Raw genomic sequence first — 26,208 nt, 5'->3', positions numbered from 1 at the left:
CAGGAAATGCCTACTCTTCTTCAAGTACACCCCCTTGACACAGCTCGTCCGCAAAAGACATTGACGTGGGTGTGCTGGCCATGGTGGACAGTGTCATGTCCTGCTATGACCCAGTGTAGGTGCTGGCAGTTCCTTCTGCTGAGTTTCAGCAGAACCACACACGGAGCACATTTGTTCAGCATTAGCCGCTTCTGCAGCTGAATTCCTGGGGATGACACTGGAGGCCTTTGCAAGAGATCAGGATTGGTCCAGGAACGGGAAGGAGAGCTATTGACAGTTCCAGATTCACTGCCAGAGCCACATGGTCACCTGGAAACTCTCCCTCCATGTGCCTCTTTTTTTGCCAGCAACAGAGGTGTACTGGGTAAGACAGATCTGTGTATGAAATTAGTGAGTACTTCCAGGTGTAGTGTACACTGCCTCAAGCAGGGCTTTTTTTGTTTTTGGTTCCTCACATACTTCTAGCTGGAGATATCAGAAATAATATCAGAAAAACAGGAAAAGGTATTTAAAATCTACAGAAGCAGGTGTGGATTTTGCTAGTGGACCAGGCAGTAGGGAGTGAGTTCAGACTCATCAGAAGCTGCCAAGGGCAGGACACTTGCAGTTTTTGTTGAAATCAAGAGGTGGTTTTGGAGGGGGAAACCAGGATGGCATTTTGTAGCTACACCATTGGCAGACAAATTAATACTGTGCTCTGCTTACTCCATATTGCTGTGGTGGACAAAGGACTTGTTTTTTGCAAGTGCAAACTCTCTCTTATAACAGTATTACCATAGACTCATTTCCTCAGCCCTTTTGCCACACTATTCTCAAGCGGATCTTGCAGCAAATTCATCTCTAGTTAGCAAGTTCTCCCAGGCCTGGTAGGCTGTGGACCACGTGGATGGAGCACTTGCCCTTTGGTACTGTACACTGAAATCTGTAGGGCAAGGACAGCTGAAGAGGGCTGCCTGGTCTAACAAGGATTTTGTAGAGTCAAAAAAGATGTACCCTCAATGCAGTGATTAAACAAACCTCTTGGGGGCAAAGAACAGAAGCTCAACTCCCACTGGCTCAGGAAATACTTTATTTTTTATATTTTCATTAAAAAATACACATAGGAAATGAAACCACAGAACACTTGTGTGATAGGAACAAACGCAGAAGTTCAGAGCGTTGGCTGAAAGTGCATAAGTCATGCTACCACGTCCCTGATCCCACCCTGTCCCCCAAGCAAAGGAGTCAACAGTACGCTCAAAGAGCAGCGCTACGTGGAGCCCTGGCACTGAGGGGCCCAGCTGACGGCAGAGGAGAGCCCGTGCTCCCAGAAACACAGCAAGGCAGGAGGCATGCTGAGGAGAGAGTGCTCTAGTGAGCCAGCAGTGAAGCTCGCACTTGGGATTCATGGGGTACGCAAAGGATGTGTAAGAGGATGTAGAGTTAAGAGGCAGGGGAATAAACAGTTGAGAATTAAGGGGTAAAAAGGAATCCTAGTTGTCACTTCAGAAAGGCCCCAGCAGCAGAAAAATCCTGGATAAAAGGAAAATCAACTCAATAATCTAGATTGAAAGGCTGACGTGGGTGTGCTGGACTGGGCACTGGTTCTGCCTAGGGAAGCACTCCAGTTGCTCACTAGCAAGTTCTATGCTGATAGTAGCAATCGCATCTCTACATTCAGGGCCTCAGCCTCTGCACAGTGACTTCCCCGCAGGGGTGGGAGCAAAGGCACTGCTGAATCACAGCAAGGTTCCCGCTGCCAGAAAATGCAGTGCTTTCCAGCTAGGTCAGTCAAGCTTTTCAAGGAAAATATGATGTGTTAAACCTTGCTGAGCCCCTCGATTACAGCACAAATGCTGCACACCTGCTTCTATGCCAGGCAATCTCTCCCCCCTCCTCGCCCCCTGCAGCCGCAGGCTTCTGGGTCTCAGTAGTTGACAGCATTAATCTGCGACTCCTTTTGTGTGAAGACCTGTGAGGAACTTGCAGACACAGCTACAGTGCAGGACCCCTTATCACATGCTCACTCAATTCGGCTCTGCACTGATGTGCTCTTGAGAGGCATGTTTAAAACATTCAGTATGTACAAGATGATTTGAAACTGGAGCAGAAGAGCAGCTGGATTCCAACCTCAGGCATACACATGTCTGAGAGCAAATGGAGGACCCACACGTTCCTACAGCTTCCAAAGACGCCACTCAGCTGCTGTATGTACACATCCTTGGAAGCATTCAGGAGACCAGCTGATGCCAGGGCTGGGTGCATCTCTGCTCTGCTGATACAATTAGCCACAGGAACAGCAGAGAATGCAGCTTCTCCTGATCCACTTCACTACCTTTTTTTCCAGCTTCACACAGAGCCCCCGATTTCAAATGACTGCTGAGATAATACATTTATGCGCATGCTCTAGTTAAGGCAGCACAGAAAGCTGCTATTCTGATGCCTATTTTCACGGCATCCACAGCTCTCAAGAACAGTCACTGCAAATCACTTGGGACTCTTCCTCCAGCAGGGATTTTTTGAGTGTTCTTCTTTGTAAGCTCCCTCCAGATCACTTCTCCCGAAGGACGCAGACTCCAGCATCACAGCGCTGCATCCCCAGGGAGGTCACTACTTCCCAGTTGTCAATGATTGGATCGTAGCACTCGATGCTGCTCAGCAGTGAGTTGCCGTCATATCTGCAAGGACAGAAAATTACATGTGACTGATGCTGCTGAAGGAAGAGGCTGGGGTGTTCACAGTCCTTCCTGGGAGGCTGCACAGTTGCATACAGAAGGAATAGCCTGAAATAAAACCATAAACAACGATACAAACAGTAGGCTCCCTTTTGCTGTTCACTGGCACTCTCTTGCTTGTCTTGGCCCTGGGCCAGCGCATCATGCTGCCTGTTTAGGTTGGGCACAGTGACTCCATGGGCTTGTCTTCAATCATAAAGCTTGAAAGATAACTGCAAGGAGAGGCCACCTGAAACATAGCAGCAGGATCTGTCACCTAAACTCACTTGCACTTGTTCCAGCACACACGTAGGCAGAGAGCATCTCCCTCTCCAGCCCAGCCCAGCCTCTTACCCAGCAATTGCATACAGCCTTCCCCGTAGCACGGTGGCCCCGACGTAGCAGCGGGGGGTTGTCATGCTTGTTACAGTTGTCCAGGAATCAGTGCGAATATTATAGGCTTCCACAGAGGAGAGATGTGCAGTTCCATCGAACCCACCAACTACATAAATATGGTCATTCAGCAGAGCCACTCCAGCCCCTAGAAAGAGAGGAAGGAGCAGTTACACCCATGAGTGACACTGGCATCACCATGCCCAGGGCTCACTGTCATGAGGCTGAACTAGAGGAGTTCCTGCTTCTTCCCCAGGACACAGAGGACATTTTCTTACACTTAAATCTCCCACAAAAGTGCTGTTATAATGCAGGATCTTCTGCTGTTGTTCTTGCCTCCAATATGACAGAGGAAAACCTGTAACTACTAAATGCTGCTGAATCTCCAAAGGGAGAGGGACTGAGTAATACTGCAGCTAGGGCATAAGTAACAACAGAAGATGTTCACCTTGGCTAAAAGACATACTATCCCTCTGAACAGAACAGAGCAAGCCTAGCTCTGCTGCTGGGTGGCTGGCTGAAGCTCTGCTGGGGAGATCACCACAGAGTCAGGTTTCTCTGGTGTTTCTGGCTCCCTGGCGTCACCCAGTTCCTGGCTGTAGGAAGGAGAATGACACTGCTGCGTTTGAAGCTGGAGGAAGGATTATTCTGACAGTGCTCCTCTGGGAGGCAGGGCAAGGAAAAGTGGAGTCTGTTATCTTCACTGCACGATCACAGAGATGTAAGGGGCTGAAGCATCTGTCTGAACAGCTGTTCTTGCCTGCCTCAGGAAAAGCAATAAATAACACAGTTGGCCCAACTTAGGGTTTATTGATAACTTCAGAAAAATCAACCCCAGCCAGCTTCTGTTGCTAAGCTGCAGCTCCTTCCAGCACCAAGAATGCAGTAAGTTAACAAGGCACTTAGTGGTTTCAGATGCTCTTGCCAATAGCCTCTGCTCTTTCAAGCAGTATCTCAAAAGCAGGGTAATCCCAGTCAGGGTGTTATCATCAGCACGTAACCACAGCACTGACATGAACATCCCTGAGGAAACAAGCCAGCTGCTCTGCAGCTCTGGGGACTGATTTGTATCTTTTATAAACAGGGTATAAGAGATTTCCTGTTCTACTATTTGCAACCTCACTTTCACCATCTATCCTCCTTGCTGAGAGCAGCGGAACAGGTGGGAATGGCTAGATTGCTCTGATGGGATCTCTGATAGCTTCACTGATGAATAGGAAGACATCAGCTGAGATAGGAGACCAGACCAAGCCCTGATTAGGAAAGTCAGATCTAGCAGTCCAATATGGCCAAGGTTTCTGTAGGGTGGGCCATCACTGGAATTTATCCTACGAGGCAAAGAGGAACAAGGAGGAGACAATTTCTATGAATAAAGGCAGGATTACTTTTAGTCCTGGTCCTCCTTGGAACTCCAAGACCTGTATGAAGGCAGCTTTAGAAAGAACGTCAGAACCTTGGGGCAAAGGAAGTCCTGCAGGGTCCAAGATCATTGGTCTGGATGGACTGAAACTGATAGTAGGATGGATGTTTTAAGTGTAACTTGTTTAAGTACTACAGAGGGGCAGCATAAAAAGGTGGGCCAAAAAAAATGAGGTCAAGATAGAGCTGACAGATGTTCCTGGGTGAATCCCTGTTTCAGATCTCAGTGCTCAAGTTCACAGCACAGGGGAAGGAATCTGGCTGAGCCAGCGTGAGGATCAAGAGCCTCATGATGTTCTTGCTTCCTTTTGGCACTGAGGAAGTCTGCTTTTTGGGCTGAGGCACTGCTACCAAGAGGCCTCCAAGTCTTCTGGGAAGCTGACAAGAAACTGGGAAGTGCTTTTCACAGAAGGCTTTCCCCTTGAACTCAGTGATTATGGCCTTGCCAGAAAGCATCTTTTCTGGTGCATACAACAGACCCCTTGTGAACAGCCATCTGCATCATTAAACTTTCTGGAGATTGATGGCCAGGTCTTGAACATTACCTTTGATGTAGAAAACCCACAGATTTATCATGTGTTTATATGTGGAGTCTTCCTGGGTGTGGGAAATGACCAGATTCTAAATCAAAGCCATTCCTGGCATATGGAAAATACTTTCCAATTCATGCTTTACAGAAATGGCTCTGTCACAGGAGTAAATATTTAAAGCCTGGGGTTCCAGTGAATGTCCCTGCAAGCACAAGAAATCATAACTGTTTCTAGCCTAGAAAATGGTTTAAATTGAGTAACTAGCTTTTGTCCCTAAACAAAAACACTTCCAGAAAGAAAAACTGAAACAATGTTGCTTCGGTTAATTGTGAAGTGCATTAATTGAAAGAAATAGAGAAAAAGCAACTTTAAAAGGGTTTTGAAAGAGTGCCAGTAAGGACAGCAGAACTACCTCATCATGAATGACCAAGTAGTGAAAGCCCTGAGCACTCTGTCCTTTCAAGTAAGGCTGAGCAGAGCTGAGGCTGCTCTGTAGCACGACCATGAAGGTTTGGGCAGGTGGGCCTGAAGTTTAGTGTCATGGCAGATGGTCAACACTCGAAGTCATTAGCATAATACTGCTGTAACCCTGTTGTATCAGTGTTGCTCTGCTTCAGGGCTGCCCCAGGTACTGATGCATTTCACAGGAGGGATCACAGGAAGAAGGAGGGCCTGACAGAGCACTCCTGCCTTTGTGGGTCCTGTGCAGCTGAGGAGCATTGACTTGATGCAAACTGTTCCTTTACCTTAAACACAGTCACTATGGTCAGTAGCTTGTCCCTCACTAGCTTTTCTCCAAGCCATGTGCTGTTTCTATTCATGGAAGTCACACAAAACTTCCTCTCCCTCCTTGTAAGCCCTCCACTCCTCTATGCACATCTTTCCATGGGATGTAGATATCAGACATGTGAAGACTAATCCTTCTCTTATGGAGCTAAGTCAGCACAACTTGCAATTATCCCTTCTCAAAGCCAAGCAGCTGTGATGTACTAACCTCCTGGGTGGAGCCAGTCAGAATCCTCCAGGGTAGCAGGACAAACCAGCAGTCACTGCTTACTCAGTGCAGCACAACACATTTTGACCTCAAGACACAGTGGGCTCTTACCTGAACGCTTAGTGGCCATTGGAGTGACATTTGTCCAGTGTCCAGTGTGGGGATCATACCTCTCTACAGAATTCAGTATGTTCAACCCATCGTAGCCACCTGGGACAAACAGAGGAGCAAACTGTAGGTCTGATTTCTGGAAAACTTTTCCTGTGTAGAAAGCAGTAACATGCTTGGCTCATTCTCAGTACAGCAGTGGCGATTATTACAACAACTCACAACAGACTGGGGCTGGGGGAACAAAGAGGATCTCTACAGCTTGCAATGCCGGACCCTGAGCCAGCTCAGTGCGAGCCCTGACCTTGCAGCACACAGGGTGATGCTGGGAGACAGCACTACCTCTCCGAATCAAAAACCTCCCTCTGAGCAGGCTGGTGCCATCCTGCTGCTAACGCAGATATACGGCTTCCAGGCCTGGTTCTGGCTTAGGATCTGTGCTGTATAGCTCCATTCCACCTCTTCCAGTTGACACGCTAGGAGCTACATAGAGCGCAAGATGGGATGTCTTGAAAGATGAAAGCACAGAAGGCAGAAAGAGCTGTTTCACAAGCACAAGAAGATACCAAGAAATTGCATTATGCTGCTTCAGCAAAGGAGCAGTGTGGTGGCACCTGTGTGGAGGGACAGCATGGGGAAGGGGAATTTAGGGGAGGAAAGTGAAACCTGTAAACTGGTGTCTGATATCTGAGACTCCTCGGGAACAGGACTGCAACCAGTGTAGGTGGAAAACAGTGCTGTGCGTGCCTTTTCCAGGGTCTGAGAGGAATATCTATAGAACAAGCTTATTAAAGTCTTTAGAGTGATTCACCCTCTAGCACTCTCACTGTATTTACAGCTGGCACACACCTCTGAAAATGAACCTCCTGTGAAGCAGATGCACCCCTGTCCTATAGCTATCTGCTTCATTTCTAGGGTGTTTCTGCCACTGCCCAGTCCCTGCAAACCTGAGTTGTTCCATGGCCCTGCTCATCCCCATCACTTCAGCTCTCCCTAAAGTGCAGGTTGACTGTTCCCAAATTGCTTCTAACAGCACTTAGTGTAGTTGTATAGCAGCTCCAGTCTAAGCCACTGCGATGGTGACTGTGAGACCCATCTGTGTTTGCTGATAGAGCTGTGCAGTGCCCAGTGTGGTGAAGTATGCAACAGCAGTCTTCTGGGAGTCTCTTCTAGCCTGGAAATGACACAACTTGTGATCCCTGCAGATAGCATCTGCACTGTCATTTTTGTAGAAACCATGTATTTGCAGAATGCCTAGAGATCCTAAGGGTACCTACCGAGGCAGTAGATAACTCCATTAGCTACAACAAGCCCTGCTCCTTCCCGTGCTGTCTGCATGTCTCCCAGCATACTCCACTGATCGATATTTGGGTCATATCGTTCCATACTGGTGTGACGTCGGCTTCCATCAAACCCACCAGAAACATAGATCATGTCTGCAAAGTTAGACAGAGGTTGGACTTAGTGAGGTAGTGATCAAATGTACACACATGCTGTGGAGCAAGGAGACCCTCACAGATGGAGCAAACCCACAACATAGATTGCAAAACACAAGAACAACTACAGATTTTGGCACATTCAGAGCTAAAAGCAAACCCAGCCTCCTTGCCCTGGCTCGCTGTGTTAGCCTGCTCACAGACCCAACAAACTAAACAAACATAAAACCCATCTGGCCCTGAAATCTGCTTCTTGGTGATGGATGAAAGAGCACATGTACACTCTAGTTGTTTTTTTCATGCTGCAGTAGATTTTGAAAAACTGCCATACCCAATCCCTGCCTATCATTAAGACCACCTCAACACCTCCTCATAATAAATGCTTACAAGGGTATTAGACACACTGGCAGCAAAACAAGAGATGATCCAACAGACATGCCTGAATCATCAAGACCAGTTCCTTGTACTGGAGACCTTAATTTATGAAATGCTTTCACAAATCTGTCAAGTGTCATCTTCAAAACAGTTACATTTTTATGGAACCTTCATTAGAATAGATACATCAATGATCTAATATTTAATGAATAATATTTAACGAATATTACTTATTACCAAGATATTCTAATATATTCAGTAGAGTACAGAATTACTGTATATAGTATAGAATTACTTCAGTTAAGAGTACAGGATTAGAATAACTGCTATGTTAATGGCTAGAAACCTTCCTTTCATTTCCATACCATTTTTTTCAAGGCCTGTTAATATCTATTTGTTTTTATTCAATTCTTACGTTGCACATTTCTTATTCGCACATTTCCTTTTCTTGCAAAGTTATACTTACAGAAAATAATCATATTCCCTCTTGGCCTTTGTTTTGCCAGTGTAAGCAAGAGAAAGTCTTCTGCTTTGCTTTGTAAAGCAGTTTCCTGTTTCCATGTTTGTCCCAGGAATCCTTCTCTGCACATGCTCCAGTTTCACCCTCTCTCCAGTGCTGGATGAATACAGCTGTACTTGGCAACCTGTACTCAGTAATATGCTGCACAGTCACCACCCCAAGAGTTTCCCACTCCATAATCCTTCACAGAGTTCCCTTCCCTCAAGTCACAGACATGCCATAAAAATGAAGTGGAGACAGAGCCCTGTCAGGATCCATGGGCAGGAAGTTTTCCATTTCTACATGCAAATGATGAAAAGTAAGAATTGCAGACTCACCTCCTCCCTCCAAGCCACCCACTTTGTGGATACTGGCATTGGGCATTTCAGGATGACAACAGAATAGCCTGTACTGCCTTGTTAGTACAGCAAACAGGACGTACCTCCAAGAGTAGTGGCTCCAGCCAAGCCTCGCCGTACATTCATTGGAGCCACAGAGTACCAGATACCATCCTCATCTGATGTATAATCCAAGCACTCCACAGAGCTGAGGCGAGAGCGGCCATCATACCCTCCAATCACATAGATCCGATCGTGCAAGGATACTGTGGCAACGTAGCGCCTCTTACGCGTGATGCTCTAGAACAGTAAAAAGAATAAAAGTCAAGAAGAAGAATTAACACTGATGCATGGCGAACAACCACTGTTATTTCATCCTCTTTTGCTGCTCTGCTGGAAAATGGCCCAGTGCTACAGAGGAAAATGGCACTATGGATTTAAAGGATATGACCCTGGATCAAATCCTTAGACTTCATCTGCCTTCCTCTGTCTATACTCTGTCCTGGCCTGTCTCTTTTCCCAAGGCTAGGTCTCCCTGCACTAACCTATTTTGCATTAAATGCCTCTTATCTTACATTGGTACTGAATCTTTGATGCATCTTGGAGGTTTGGGTTCCTCCTAGTGACATCCCACAGAGACTGTCAATGGGAAAATGTGGAGATTTGGAAGATTTGATGGAAATTTCTGAAGCTTTTCACCTCCAAAAAAGAACAGGATTTTGGAAGACCAGGAGATACAGGTTCTTCTGTGATTAGTGATCATAGTTTTACTGTGAGAGTGACAGAGCACTGGAACAGGTTGCCCAGAGAGTGGAGTTTCCTTCTCTACAGATACTCAAAACCCACCTGGATGCAACCCTGTGAAATGTGCTTTAGGTGACCCTGTTTGAGAAGGGGGGTTGGATTAGATGATCTCTAGGGGTCCCTTCCAACCTCAACCATTCTGTGATTTTGTGATAATACGGAAGAGGCAGTTCTCCTCTGTTTCACACAAATACAGGTGATTTTAAATTTGAGTAGAAATAGTCCTCAGTGCAGGAACTTTCACTTTTCTCTCTTCCCTACTATCTTCCACTACACTCAGAAACAATGAAACCAGAGAGTTCAAGCAACCTGCCCCCAAGCAGGGCTGACTGCTCTGCTCCTGCAATCCTCATCGCTAAACATCAGAGCTCAACTCCCCTCTTAGATGAAATGTGACACAAAAAAAGATGTGGGTCTCAGCAGACTCTGGCTCTCTGTAGGCTCCTCTAATTAGAACCATAACAACAACAGTCTTTTATATAATGCTTAATTAGTAAATCTTCAAACATGAACAAATTTCAGCATTCACTCTGTAAACCTCAGCAACCCTAAGGAATGTAGGTCAGAAATTCTAAGTAGAACACAAAGGATAGCCCAGAGAGGAATGTTATATAGCTGATGCCTTCTTAGCATCAGTCTGTCAGTGTCTGACTGCAGCATGCTGTACAACACAATGGTGGTCAAAAATGGTCTCTTACTGGCAAGAAACTCCACTCCTGAGTCTTCGGGTCATATTTCTCCACAACGTCAATAGGTGACTGCTGGCTGCCAAAGCCTCCGATCACCAGCAGTACTTCATTAGCTCCTAGAGCAAAGAGGGAGAGTAAAGTCAAGTCAGCATCTTCACAACCAAAGGGTGGCCTCAAGGGAATCACCTGAGAAAACGGAGCCTGCCTTGGTGCAACAGGCTGTCTCTAAATCATTGTTTTCATCACTGCTTTGAGTGTAAGCACCTAGCCCTGCTATCAGTCACTACTGATGACTGATCAGTCAGTATTGTCAATAGGGAGGAAGAGAGCGCGAGAGAGAAACTCCTCCAGGGATGCGTGGGAGCACAACTCACATGTTCTGAATTGTCTGCTGGAAGAGTCAATCTCTTCTAATGTCAGAGGGTCTCTGACAAGTCCAGCGGGCTAAGTCAGGTGCTGAAGTTGACTGGTGAAGGAGGATGGCTGCTCCTCCGCGTCCTTCTCACAAAAGAGGGCCCTCTTTCCTCATTTATAACTCTCATCCAGACCAGATGGTACCTTTCTTTGTTCACCATTTCACTGAGGAACAAACTCTATTCCAATCCCTCACTTTCTTATTTTACAACTAGTGACACCACTGTCCTATATGACCAGCCTGATAAAAACAGACAATATCACAACTGTTCCAACAAAAGCAAGAAGTCAGAGAAACTAACCTTGAAGGCAAAATGGAGAGCTGAGGGAAAGGTATTTCCAAGAACTGTTAAAAAAAAATTCTCACCTTATTCCTATAAAAAAAATTGAAAGAGAAATAATAAGGGCACACCTATATTTTTATCTTCCCCCTTGCATGTCATCATTTGAATGATACGCTAAAAACATTAACAAAAAAGAGTCACTGTGACCTCTCCTGGTAGTTTCTATTTGTATTTATGTCATCATCTTCTGTTCCTCCATTGTACTGTTAAGCACCACAAAAAGGCAAAGCTGGAAAAATCTTCAATATCCAATTCAATCCCTCTGCACATTTCTGTGCCAAGGTTGTGTAAATGGGCAGCACATTTGAGTGGCGTGGGAAAGCACAGTGCAAGCTCCCCCCTTCTTAAATCCATCTTCTGTCATGTTTGTGTTTCTGTCTGACAAGAGCTGTCTGAAGAATTCATGAAATATTTTTCTATAAATTGTTTCTTAAGACTTAGGTAATTTATTTCAAAGCTGCTTTCCCTCTCCTTTCTTTTCTTTGAGATGGTCATCAAACTTTTCTTATTTTCTCCCTGACATTTAATAAGACCTGTGACCTGGAAAGTTTTAACTTCCTGGGTAATGATGGTCTTGAAGGTAGGTTTCTATTATTGTTTTTAAAATAGACAAGAATCCCCATGATTCCTTGGGCCTTTTCTATAAAAGTAAATTTTACTAGTGTTTAGAACTGTCCAACTTTTCATTGCAGAAGGACTGAACACCAAATAGGAAAGATTTAACAAGACTTAGTTTTCCACAAAGCAAAAAGCTGCCACCTCCAATGAATGAGAATAATATAAAAAATCAACTGGGAAGAATTCAGAAGAGAGATCCAACAACAATCTGGGACTTGGAAAGCCTGCTGTTCAACATTCCATCTAAAAGCACAACCTTTTCAGTTTGTCCAAGAGAAAGTTAATAGGCAACTCGATCACAGTTTATAAGTAACATATAATAAGAGCATTCCTGATAGCACGTGGCTGTTGAATCAATGAAAAAAGTTAGGGCTGAATCCCAAAGATGAAACTTAACAAATTTAGACTAAAAACAGGGTGTACAATTTTTACCTGTGCAAACAATTACGGAATGAAACAATGATGTGGTGTCTCTTTCATCAGCAGAAGTGTAAAATGAAACGTCTCTTTCTAAAATGGCAGGTTGAGCTAAACCAGTTGACACTGAAATTGAGGTAGGATGTTCCCAGAAAAAAACGGAAGACATGCTGAGGCCTGGACTATGCTGGAGGTTAAACTACATCATAACAACATTCCCTTGAAGGCAAGAAATCTAATCAATGTGTCTCTGACAAATCTAATTTGTCCTCCTCCTTTAGTGTTTAAATTGCCTTCTGTCTCCTAAGACAATATTAATAACAGGAAATGGGCTTGGAGGGGTTTTCAGGGTCCCTTTCCAATACACAGGAAACAGCACTGGAGTACACACAGAAAAGTTTGCTTGTCAGAGAACGTCTCAGTGTTGGCACTGAGGCAGTGCCTGCGACTGCGTCCAGGATAAAAGCATGCCAAAGACAGTCCAAAGACAGTAGGTCTGAAGATATGAGAAGGGGTGTCAGTTGAGGAAGGGCCACTAAAATACTTTTTCTTCTTCTGTTGGTCATTCCTATTGTTTCTCTTACTCCATGTGCTTCTAAACCTAAGCCAAGTGGTTTCCCAACAATACAGTTTGGTAGAAGCTACCGCAATACATTTCAGAACTTTCATTTCTGTGCTTCAGCAGGACTAGGAAAGAAGAATATACCTCTGAAAGGAAAGAGGCACCTGTCCATCTATCCTCTGTGCCTTCCCTTCTTAGATTCCTTGTTGAAAACTCATCTTTCCTCTAACAGTGCTGTCTCTCCCCGCCCCCCAGCTCTTCTGATTTCTGACACTGATGCTTGCCTTTTTAGGCAGGAAGAAACTCCTCCTATACTTCTTGAAAAGCTGCATGCTGGGACAAACATATCTTGAGACATGAACAGCTTAGAAAGGAAGGGGTTATGTACTTGCCCTTTGCTCCAGTGCCTTCTTTGTACCATTGGGACTGTGGATTGATACATTACTGCTGCAAATCACTTCAATACAATTACAAGGGACTAGACAGTGTGTGTAATATAACACCTGCCAATAACCTAGACCTTCTCAATGTCCTTTCTTTTGCTGCTCACCTAGACGTGCTCTTGTCCTGGGTCCCTGCATCTGACTCCGGAGCTCAGGCCGAAGATGAAATTTCTTAGCTTCGTCAACAAGGTCTCTGCACTGCAGACTGCATCGAATAAAAGGCTGGGGAGAAACGTAAGTCACTGGTACATACGATGTATTTTAAAATCCCTAATAAGGACTGCCCTCAAGTCAACTCCAGTCAGTTTAGACAGCATTAAACTGATCTGTGTGCTGTCTGTGACTAGTACTCTCAAGGTGTAAATACTGCACATAAGGAAAGGCAAAGACAACTACTGCAGCTGAAAAGATGGTGCAAATTCAGAAATGGCTGATTTCTCATGCAATGACTGGCATTGTAGGTGTCCTAATGAAAATAAGTATATTGCAAAACTAAGGAAAATCCACCTTTAAGCCAGTAGAAGTGTGTCTGGGAACTGGCAGTGAAACTACATTTGAAATAGTTTGGCAGTCCAGTTTGGTTGGACCAGTCATACATAATCAACTCTCAAACAGGCACCTTGCCATTGAAGAAGAAACAAGAAGCAGCGCACAAACTAAGCAGTTTTGCAGGGCCTGGTAGTCTGATCTCTATACTGGGCATGTACACGAGATATTGAGCCAGGAAGAGACTACAGGAGCAGTGAGGCCCTCTTTCAGAAAAAGCTGGGGGCACTGCAGCTCAAGGACAAAGTCTCATTTCCTTTTCTTTACATATTGACATATAGTTCCCATGCCTGGCTGAAGGATTGGACCAACCTCTCTTGAATGTCCAGTGTTCAATTCCCTCTGGGTGCCTGGTGCTATATGCTGCTGCAATAAACTAAGATTATCTATTTTTACAAGTTCTTGGTGCTTGTGGAAGAAGGCCAGGATGCTCAGGGCAGAAAAAAATTCAGCAAATGTTACACACAGCCAACTCTTGCCCCTCCATCCTGCACCAAGACAATGATGTCCCACCATTGTGTCCCATCTGCAGTCTGGAGGGGCCAACCCGGGCAGTAATAAAGCTGAGGCTCTATATTCACAATTTCTTAGACTCGTTTTGGAACTAGTTATTTTGATACCAGCCTCTTTTATATTGGCTTAAATTTCAGTTTAAGCTGGATTATAACAACCCGACTAAACATATTTTAGCCTTGGCAAAACTAACTGCATATTAGCTGCCCTTATTTAAGAACAACCGTAGAAGGCGGCTATACCACATTAAGAATTATTTTTGCTAAATCAACAATTTATGGATGTTGAAAAGTCTGCAATTCGACATTCAGCTCCTATTAGGTGGCAAGGGCTAGTAACCATTGATCAACTCTCATCACCGTCAAATGAGAATGCTAGTTTGAACTGATCTGTGCCTTTCTTTCACACCTTGCTCTAGCTCAACATCACTTCTTGCTTGGAATGAAGTTTTCATTGCAAAAACTTAACAATCACTTATTATTATCCATATTTTGGGTTGCCTCTGCAACACTCCAACTACATAAAGGACTAGATATTGCTCTGAGTTTTGTGTTGGCTCTTGGTCAACGGTGCTGCTGCTCTTCTCATTCAAGGGTATGTGCTCACCGTCTGCACCCACAACAACTTCTGCTGAGGCCCTCCCCAGCCATTTCCTCCCATGCCAGTAGCCTGCCTCAGCCTAGAGAAGGAGATCTGCTACTGCTTATGAAAAGATGACAGAAAGCACTTGTTAGAAACTACAACAGATGACAATGAAAAGGTGTTACTGGTCAGGAGACAATTGAATAATTCCATGGTTTGGGCCTCCCTGTCAGCTGAAAAGCAAGATATCATAATTCCTGGCACAGAAAACTACTTCTGAGCTTGCTCTGGTTTTCTTTTGACCCTTCCCTGAAAGAGTAAAACAGTGGGCTCTGTAATGAATGGGGACAACATCACGGTTTCAGCATCAAAAAGTATCAGTAACAAACTACTTTTAATACGTTCTGTTAGGATAGCAAGGGTCAAACCAGGGAATGCAACAACCAAACGTAGATACTGGCTCCCAGCTGTTTTGTGCCCAGGGACCCAGGCTGCCAATACCTCAGTGTCGATGACATCTGTGATGTAGCGGGGGGTGAGAAGTGGCATGCGCACATACTGCAGCAGTTCTGGCAGCGATGCTTCTCGTTCTTTTTTTGAGTGCTTCACCCAGTTTATAACTGCCTCAAAAACAGGCTCTTCTGAATCCACCTGGAAAGAGGAGGCACACATTGATCAGATACAGGGTATTTCAGCAATGGGCTGAACAACTTCCAGGCTGTTCACACTGCTTCACAGCTAGCAAGAGACTGTGACAATTCGTGTCTGCATTTACATGCACTATGAAATTCTTGTGTTTTCTTTTTCATAAAAGTGTTTTTGTTTTTTTCCTTTTAGCTGAGAATTGCAACTGACAGTACAAGTGCTTGAAAAGTGAGTTTTACAGTACATAGCAAAGTGAGAAGTTGCGAGGCACATGTTGGGAGAGAGCCCACTGAAAGGCAGCAACTCCCAGAGCAGCTCCCTGAGCTCCCAGTTGAGCAGAAGTTATCATGTTGCAGAGTAGAAAATAGCATCTTAAAACTGATTAGAGACAGGTTGTCTTTTTAAGGAGCAGTGACCCACTTAATCCCCTGTAGCCAATTGCTCATGCACTGATCTTTTAACACCTTGGCCATACTGGCTACATGTAAGGTCTTTTATTTGAATTCACATTTTAGAAACCATAAACAACTGGACTTTGGCAGTGAAGAACCTCAGGGTTTGAATATTACTGTCCAGATGTTGGCTTATTTCTCTTTCCGCTTAGGACTGGCACCTGCAAGTGCCTACACCACTCACAGATATTAAATGCACTAAGTCATCTAAAGTTGGTACTTCCAGAGAATATCAGGTGCTTTGAACAGCTTTACAAGTGCAGTAGCTCCAGTATACACTGAGCACAGCCATACAAATCCATCTATGATTACCAGAAAAGAAGCAATTGTTAAAAGCCCTATTACATGTTATTTACACTTGGTTTTGTTTTTTGCAGGTCTTTAGATCTTTCAACCTGAAAGCAAATCAAATATCAAGTTATTATCATGAGATCTGTTAACTGGCATTTAATGTGAAGACAAAAGGAGATACTGTAACAGGAAAATTGAGTTTTCCCACTAATACATGACCGGGTACACTGTGAAGTTCAGTTTGAAGCTGCTTGTTCCACAATGTTCTGAAGCAGGGAGCAAGAGAGGTTAATTATGTAAGGCAATTCTTCCATTCCACTGATTTATATTTGTTACACTGTAATTCCAAATGGCCTCTTTATATCTGAATTACAAGGAAAGGATAATTAGAGCTCACAAAAGGAGAGCATTCAGAGCTCTTTATTGCTTCCAATTCTCCCCACCTCCTCCATGAATGCAGTAATCACAGGTGGTTTTATTCCTTCCTGAACTGGCTGTCCTCTGACACATTTAATAGTTTTGTTCTTATTTAGATCATTTCTGTTTCTGGACATACGATGAGTAATACTGAACATAGCATGCCAGTGATGACCTGCTGTCATACTTCTCAAACAGCCAGGGGATTTTTCAGAGGGTACTTCCTCAGTATTGTAATATAACACTCTCTGGGGGGCTCTTGCACCTTACTTTAGCACATCATTCCTGTATTATCTATAGCAACAGCTAGATTTGTGACATCCCTCTTCTTTAGGTATCATATGCCATATGTTCATATGCCACAGTGTGTGTACAAGGCCTGAATCAGTCCTTCCAATCCACACAGAATTCCACTTTTCATATGTGGATCATCTGATTAGTTTGGCTGGGATCACTTCCAAATTCCTCATTATTTTCTCTTGACTGTCCAGAATTGTTATGTTAATACTCGCCATAAAAGCTCAATCCTTCACAGCATTAAAGCTGCTGTTTGTCAAACACCAAACACACTCAGGCTTTCTCCACTGCTGACCTCAGCCTCTGCCAGGGCCTTTTACGGCCATCTTGCATGTTATTTCTCAAGTGGATCTATTAACAAGAGGATGTCAGCTCTGCTAAAGGCCACTTTCAAGGCAGACTGGAATACACCAATAATTCTTCTCTGGCTACTGCTGTACTGGCCTTTCAGGAATTTCTACCAGAGGTATCGCTTACATTGCTTGGCTTTTAAGATTTCATGTTACTGTAAAAACTGAATAATGACTTCATCAATTGCTTCTCTTAGAGCTGAAAAAAAAATCAACTCTCTCTGAAGTTCACACCAATAAAACAAACAAGGCCGTCTGCTCATTACCAATAAATATTTAACTTCAGTTCTCAAGAAAATACGTTGTCATGTGTTTTCAGAAAATTTTGAAAAAAAAAGTATCTGACAGGTGCCAGCAAAGTAGTAAATCCTCCAGAAACCAACCGTGATGGAACAAAATCTGCACCTAAAATTACAAGCAATAAAATCTGCATGTAACTCCCTAAAGAGTTAGACTACCCTGCACCATCACGCATTCTGCTGCTTGTGAAAGCAGAGGACAGCCACATGCCTGGGAGGACACCTGCATTCCTAGAGCTAGTGAGCAGCATGTACAAGCCTACAAATAGAAGTTAAAATCTTGGGAGTATTTCTGTTCTAGGCATTGATATAACTTTTCTTCGTACCCTCTGAAATCTCCTCAAGGGAAAGGAGGAGCCAAGAGAACAGGAACTCGACAGAGGTTATTGACTGCAACTGCTTATTTGCAGGGAAGCCTTGCATGTTATATGCTATATGAGATGACTAGTTTCAGATTATGTGGCTAAAAAGTTAGAAGAAAGTACATGAAAAATTAGTACCAAATTCAGGGACTGTGTGAGAAGTCCATGCTAGGACTGTGGACTAATTAGCCATAATTTCGGACTGGTTTAAATATTTTACTTTTAAAGTGCTTCGCACAGTAGCAGCACTTCCCAGGTTTTACCTGAATTTCATCACACTTGATGAGCTTTTCTACCTCTTCTTGATTTAACAGAATGAACTCTTCATGCTGAACGACCTCTGGAAAATGTTTCTGGCTGAAGACCTCTGCAGCTTGCATTAGATCAACGCAGTTGTGTGTCTCAGCAAAATCCCGAATGCCCAAACAATTTGATGGATCCAGCTGGCTTTCCAGAAACTCACAGCAAGCTTGTTTCACACCTATGGGTAATTGAAGAGGTGAATGAGCACTGCGTGCCTGGAATCAAACTGCTGCTTTGGAAAGCACTTCAGAAAAGAAAGTTCTAAGCAATAATGGAAAACCAACTTAAATAGCAAGCTAAAAAACATCACAGAAACACATGTGCAAACATTTCTTCAGAGGGACAAGAAAACACAAAGCAGTAGACCACGTCTGGGCTTTTGGGTATTTTATTTAAATGCAATAAAAATAATCTAATACTAGGAAGGGAGTCACACGTGAGTCTTACTTTCTGGATTATAAACCAAAAATATATATGCTAATGGATGTGGCTATCAGATTTCTAGGCTTTCTCCAGTGTCTTTTTGACAGTTGCCTGGGATTTGTGGATTCTGATAGCTTTACAGAACCACAGAATGGCTGAGGCTGGAAAAGGCCTTTAGAGATCATCTAATCCAACCTCCCTGCTCAAGCAGGGTCATCGGCTTCATAGGTACACAAGCAATGACATCAACCAGGCTGTTATGATCCAGACATACTATAATGGAAAGGTCAAATAATTTCAAGGATTTGCTTATTATCAGAAGTCCATTTGGCTGTAATGTTTATGTGCTGTACAGCCCACTTTCTATTAAAAATTCTTAGGCAGAAATACTGTAGCCCAAAGCATGAAACAATAAGCCATTTTATCATCTTTTTTTCCATAAAGGTTAGTTCCTCTACCAATGAGACCAGAGTTCACAAGACAGCCCAGGAAGTTTGATATAAACTATATAGTTTCAAAACACAAGGGCTTTATAAGTACATAGTACTTATAAATATCATACTTCCACAACCTATCTTCTTTACAGAAGGTCAGACAATCCAAATCTCTGAATAGCAGCAATTGTGCAATTTATGGTGATATTTGGCAATTACCTTTCAGCTGAAGCAGACATGCTGCTGGAAGCAATTCTTGGACATTTTCTACTGTTACATGAACAGTTTCTGTATACACAAAGTCTAGCAGGATTTCCATGGTGGAGGCTGTCAGTCCCTGGATATCTACATAGGGTTTATCTTTCTCTGAGAGCTGTAAATTAGAAGAAAGACAAGAGTTTACTTTTCAGGAATCTCATCAAAAAGTCAACAACACTTAACAGCTTCTTAAAATGTGAACTGCCAGAGATGCTTCAACAGTGACTTGGTATTTCTCTTTTTGTGTTCACCAAAAGAATAATGAGAGTGGGGGAATTTCTTTAGAGAATTCACCTACAGGGTAAGAGACAGTTTGTTATTATTAGGGAAGACATTCAAACTGCATTGTAAATGGAGCAAGCTAAGATTTGAGATAGCAGAAATTGTGTGTCATTTGCATATGACAACTAAACTCTCTCCTCCATGCAACTATTCTATGCTTTACTAGAAGGGACAGTTCAGTAGGGTTCTTCCCTGGGCTCAGTGTATATGACATGCTACAGTGTATGGAGTCCTCACATTCACCAGTCTACTCTAGACCAAATCAAATAAAAATCTTCCTTAACTGTTCAATTCCTGGTCTATTCTGTAAGCTTATGGTGAAAGTCCCTAAAAAGAATGACTATTTGTAGGCCAGAAAATTCAGAATTAAAGGTTAAATGTAAGTTTAACTTGAACATTTGAAAGTAAAGTGATAGCACATACAGTGATACTACTTAGACAATCCCGACTTTGTCCCCTTACCAGCAAGAGCTGTACATTGTCATTTTATCATATATAAGGTACATCATTTTGGAACAACATTTTTTCCCTAAGGAATGTTATTGTTTCAGTCAGTCTTTGGGAACAGGAAATTTGGCGAATCCGCCCAATTTGTACCTCTATAGGTACAAAACTGAGATTGTATTTCACAGAGCATCAGTTATTAGCGTTTTAGTGCAGCCATTATAAAGCTGCTGGCACAGCATCTGATGATTCATGAACAATTGGCTAGCATGTGGAATCACTAATCACATCCTGCACATAGCTGCAAGCTCTTGTCAGCGTGAACAAACCTGAACAGAGATGGAGGTCTCCATGAAGCACACAGCAAAACCCATCTTTTCTCCTGTGACTTACGAGTAAGAAGTCAGTGTCAGTGCAAGTGTGATTCAGATGAAAGCCCTTGACTCTCCTTGCCAAGAATCAGATTAAAGTTGGTTACAGACAGATAGAGCAGGGATTCACTGAAGATAAAGTGCAATCAGAGCATGATCATTTGATTTAGAAACTACCACAGCTGGGGAAAAATCACATGATATAGGAGTAGAGAAAATAAGAGCAGTCAGTGGGATTCCCACAGAGGCATTCGATGACACAGTAAGAGAAGGGAAGAAATGTCTGCTGAGAATGAACCACTTCTGTGATGCACTTTACAATAAAGAGAAACACAGCAGTTAATGGTGACACCCAAAGCAGTTTGAGGGAAGTGGCTGATCAAGTTTATTGACACAATGAACAAACTTCATGGCATCCCAAGCAAGAAAGGTGCAGCAAATTACCTTGTCTGACCTGCTGCATGGCAGGCCAGAAGTTGTGCTTTGATGCTAAAATGAGTTCATAGCTTGGGCTAGACCAAAAAAAAAAAAAAAAAAAAAAAAAAAAAACAACAAAAAAAAAACACAACCCAAACCCCACCCCAACAAGGCTAAGTTGTTTTATGCAACAAATGAAGGACATAGGTGTCTCCAGAGCTCAGAATGAACCTGACAGGATGTTCATATGATTGCATTTGGCAAAGGAAGATGCAGACCATCCAGAGCACTTAGAAGTAGGATAAGAAATTACAGACAGCTATTGACTGGAGACTATAATGGTGCCAGATCTACTGATTGTACTGAATAAGGTAGAAGCTGTAGACAACTGTTCTTCAGGGCTCTGCTTAGAGCTGGTAAGAAAGGTCCTGTTCCCACAATCAGTATTCAACTGTGCTCATATTCTTTGCATGTTGCTGACCAAAACACTAACCACAAGGATAACACCAACACAGAGATGATCAGTTCTGTCTGTCCTTGTATGTGATACAATTCTTCTACAGTGCACTACTCGCTTGTTATTTGGCTCACAGTTTACTAATATGCTAAGATTACTTGGATGGAGGAAAACATTCAAGTACCTTCACACAATGTACACGATACTGAATAACTCAGAGTCCTTGTATCAGAGCTGAAAAGAAGGATCTCAGTACAGAGACAACGTGATTCTGAACACCCCATTAAAACTGTAGGCCGTAGCTCCAGGCTGCATATGTGCTATCAGGAAATGCATATAGTGCTTCACGTTCTGCTGTTGGGACAGAGATAGTCCCTCTTTGAGCAGTGCATCCAGATATTAGGACTTGAACAGGATATCTATCATTTATTTTATTCATAAGCATTAGAAAAGTGAACAACAAACTAACTACTAGACACTGCTTTACTGTGCTCTACATTTCTTATGCTTTTTTGCTGTCTCCAATTAGTCTGCACTCTGAAGCAATGCAAAGTTACAGGTGTAGCACTGCTAATCAAAAAAACGGTATGAGAAGCTTTTCTTTAACAGCTGTTTGGTGGTATGAGACATCCCCTGCAGTTCTGTTAGAACAATTTCAGATTTCTTCCCTTTTAGTGTTTCATACTAGAGTTCTGCCAACTGGCATGAAGTACAGCAATAAGGGATTGATACGCCCTGATTCAAGCACATTTCTAACAGTTCATAAAAAGTGTACATCAGTGCAGATCCAGAAATCAAATGCAGTGTCCATGAAAGCACATTCCTGTTAAAATTTAAAAAGAGTCACTTGGAGACACCAAGAGTTTTACCCTGTGATGCCTAAGTTGCTGGGAACTTTAAGACTAGGGCTGCAGGTGATAGCTCTACCGTGAAACATAACCTTTCTGTCTTCCCCCCCACCCATAAATCACACAACTCACTTTGTGCGGGAGACAGGACCTTCCTTGGGTTCAGCCTAAGATTTTGGAACCATACATCTTACCACTTATCCCAGTTCCATTCTTATTTTTGACTTTCACTAATGCATATACACAACAGAGTATTGGAATAAACCCCTCCAATTTCTTCTTACAGGTAGGGGAAAAGAAATGCTGGTATGACAGTGATAATCATGTGTCTCAATGCATTCTGCAAGATGTTCATAGACATTCATGTAAGAACCTGAAAAGAAACACAAGTCCTTTATTTTCAGACTAAGAAGAAAATTTTGACTTGTTCTAAAGGAAAAAAAGAATTCTTCAGTTTTTACAAGATACTCTTTAAGAGAAGATAAACTAGCTTCTTTCTGAGATGGCACCAATGATCAACTCTTAACACATCCTGAGTTACATTAATGTGTCCAAACAAAGGCAGAAACTCAGGGCAAAACTAGGATGTCAAAAAAAAAAAAAAAAAAAAAAAAAAGGGGGGGGGGGGGCGTGGGGAATAATGGAGCATTTGCTGAAACTGCTCTTCAGTTTCTACCACAACGAAAAGATCTGTAGGTAAAACAGAGGAGCCGTTTCGGTATTCCCACACTCCTCAGCACAGAGGCAGAGATAAATGTAAAGAGCCAAGGGTTCAACAGGTGATCAGTGGTCTCTCCTCTCCTAGAAAACAAAAACGAAAAGAAGTTAAGACTGAGAACTTTTAAAAGTAAATATTAAAGTCAGAAGTGAGTGAAGGAATGAAATGAGAGACACATAGATTGGGAAATGCACTTTCTATGATGATAATCTCAGATGATAGTCTCAGTGCTACACTGACTGACCATGCAAAGATGTAACATCCTGAATGACGCAGGGCATGACCCAAGCATCAGTTCTGAACAAAGCCTTGCATAGCCCAAGTCTGACAAAAACCACATTTTGCTAAAAAAGTACATGATGTAGTCCCCAAATCTGCAGGGGATTAGTGATGCATTGCAAAGGAACCCTCGTAGAGACTGTTAGCCCATTATGTAATCAAGCATTTTGAGTTCCCTCAAGTTATGTGCAAGGCCAAAACACTCCATACCCACAAGAGTTTGGATAGCAACCAAATGCTGTCCCATTACACTCACCAAAATACTTGTCATTAACACATATAGGAAGTAGGTCCACTTTGAGGCTTACCAAGCTGTCATTTCTTGGAAAGAACATTCCTCCACAAACACATAGTAATTGTGTGTGCCACTTGGCAGGTTTGTTATTTTGGGGTTTCCATATGAAAAAGCAAAATCAGAAGAAATACAGACTAAGTGAAGAAATAAAATCCTTCAGGCAGCAGCAGTTCAGAAGACTGAGAGAATGAGGGATCATGGCCACTAGGTACAGGATACACTTATTTTCCTAGAAAAAAGTTGTATCTACGAATTAAGATCACTATAGTGATACAGTCAAAATGAGAGCATAAAGGAGCAAGAAGAGACAATCTCAGCTTAGATCCAATGTATATCAATTGCTGTTATCCTCAGCTTTTGTCAGCAGCCACAAAGACCATTCTATAAGATGTAAAGTGATCTGATCTCTGTAGACTGTGTAGATAAAATCCAGGAAGTCAAAAGCACTAACAGGAACATAGGGGCAAACAGAAAGAAGCACGAAGAGTCTGCTGTACTGCTGCGTATGTTGAAGCCATTGCTAAATGGAGATCTTCAGCCTCCAGGGGCTGAATCTGCTTTGTGTATTTTTTTTAATTATTTCCTTATGCAAAGAAAGTGCACAAACCTGTCAAATTTGCAAAATTCATGAAGATGTGGATAAAAATATATGTTGGTATGTGGCTGGTTCACATACCTTTTTTTGCTTGCTTTGCACACACCTAGAGAAATTAAGACACCTGTTCACCCTTCCCAGCACTGAAAGAAATAAAAATACACACATCTCGCAAGTCACAACTCTGAAGACAGTGCTCATTTCAGGATAAGACAAAGAAGAAAACGATTCTGTCTTTAATGGACTACTGGGTTAGCAGGCAGGTCTTTAGGACCTACTTAGTCATTTTTCTCCCTGCCGACAGGGAAGTTGCTATGACAAGGAAAGCATCTTATGTAAGAAGAAGCCACAAAGATTGATTCAAACTTATAAAAGACAAGGCCAGGTTCAGCATCTTCTATTTAACAACACAAAAGAGTGCTAGTTTTAGCTCCAATATTACCCTTCAGTGCTTCAGAAAAATAGCACACAGTTAATGTGAATGTAACATGTACTGTGAGAGCAAAGGTTCTCACAAGTGACATATGTAGAGCACAGCAGTCATGCCTTATGGTGTTATCCCCAAACACTTCTGCTACAGTTTATGTCCTCTTTGCAAGGGCAACAGCTCAGCCACCTACGTACTAGGTGGTGCGAAAACACGGACTTAAGTTAAACATCATTCGTTTCAGTTTTAAAGTGGCTGCCTTAATTCACCACCTGGACTAAGGTGCGCAGCACTGCTCATACAGCTTTGTGCTGGCAACTTTGGCAAGACAGATGGCTGGAAGCGGGTAGACCTTAAACTGCCGCTAGAAAAAATCAGAAGCATCAGAGCCTGCTGGTTTGTCAGCTCTGACTGGCAACTCTTTGGTGCACAGGCTGGTTGTACAGCATACAGTGATTCAAGGCCACAGTCCCAAATGCAGCCTTTAACTCCCACTATGCCACAACCGGGCAATCCAGAACCCTGATAGAATGACCTAGCACCACAAAGGAGCAACTGAGTGCCATGACCGGGCTACTTAATGCCACAATGGAGTGACCCGGTGCCACATCTGGGCAACCCAGTTGCCATGAGAGGGAAATCTAGCGCCGTGATGGAGTGAGCCAGTGCCACAACAGAATGACCCGCTGCCACGATGGAGTGACCCAGCACCAACTGGTTTATCTGCTTCATGACCATGAACCCGGCACTATGACCATGCCAACTAATGTCATGATCAGACAAACCAACAACCCAGCACCATGACCAGGCAACCTAGCACCACGATGGAGTGAACCAGTGTGATGTCAAAGTGACTTGTCACCACAACAGAGTGACCCAGCTCCATGACGGAGTGACCTAACATCAGCTGGGCCATCTACACCACAACCTGGCAACCTGGCACAACAACAGAGTGACCTAGTGCCATGAGTGGGCAAACTAGCGCCACAACTGGGCCACCCATAGCCACGATGGGTCAGCAAATGCCATGATCAGGCAACCCAGCACCACGACAGAAGAACCTGATGCCACAACAAGGCCACCTAATGCCATGACCAGGCAACCCAGCACCACAACAGTGTTCCACCACTGTGACCTACTGCCACAACAGAGCTACTCAGCACCATGACCAGGCGTCCCAGTGCCACAGTAGAGCAATCTAGTGCCAACTGCTTAACAGCCTGACAGCAGCAGCTGAGCATCGAGCGACCCTTTCTGCTCCGCACTGTGGAGCACCCAGAGGCAGCCGGCAGCCCGGGTCCCTGCGGTGGGGAGGCATTTGGGGCGCACCGACCTCGCTGGTGAACATGGCGCAGAAGTAGTCGCTGCAGGCGGCCAGGACGATGCGGTGGGCCGGGAAGTCCTTGTGCTCCACGCGCAGGGTGACGTCGCAGAGCGTGTTGCTCTTCCGCAGGGCGTTCATGGCGTTGAGGATGGATTTGGCGTGCGAGTTGGTCATGATGTCCTTGGGGGGGGCCATGGCGCCCGGCACCTGCGGGCACAGCCAGCACGGCCACATGTCACGGCCAGGCCCGCCCGCCGCGCCGCCAGGGGGCGCCCTCCGGTCAGCGCCGCCGCCGCTCCTTCCCCTTCCCCTTCCCGTTCCCCTTCCCCGCCCCAAGCGGCGCCCGCAGCCCGGAGGCGCTGCCGCGGGACCCGCCACCACCGGGCGCCGCCGCCCGGGCCCGCCCGCCGTGCCCCGCACTCACCGCCGCGGGCAGAGGTCCCGGCTCCGCGCCTGCCCCCCCACCCTCCCTCTCCCCGCCCGGCGCGCCCTGATGGCGTCAT

General features: G+C 44.0%; 1 protein-coding gene across 1 annotated transcript; it reads right to left on the bottom strand.

Annotated features, from left to right (window-relative positions):
- Positions 1-1,052: 1,052 nt before the first annotated feature.
- KLHL12 (kelch like family member 12) lies at positions 1,053-26,208 on the bottom strand. Its single transcript, XM_062594925.1, is given in 13 exon segments — positions 1,053-2,657; positions 3,048-3,234; positions 6,141-6,239; positions 7,415-7,573; positions 8,890-9,085; positions 10,288-10,394; positions 13,184-13,298; positions 15,219-15,368; positions 18,094-18,311; positions 19,210-19,363; positions 25,715-25,912; positions 26,130-26,172; positions 26,174-26,208. Coding segments are annotated over 13 exon segments (1,788 nt in total). The 3' UTR covers positions 1,053-2,530.

This window comes from Rhea pennata, chromosome 25 (assembly GCF_028389875.1).
Source record: "Rhea pennata isolate bPtePen1 chromosome 25, bPtePen1.pri, whole genome shotgun sequence".
Lineage (NCBI taxonomy): Eukaryota > Metazoa > Chordata > Aves > Rheiformes > Rheidae > Rhea > Rhea pennata.
The sequence above is the reverse complement of the archived record's forward strand: the minus strand, read 5'-3'. Positions and strand labels throughout refer to the sequence as shown.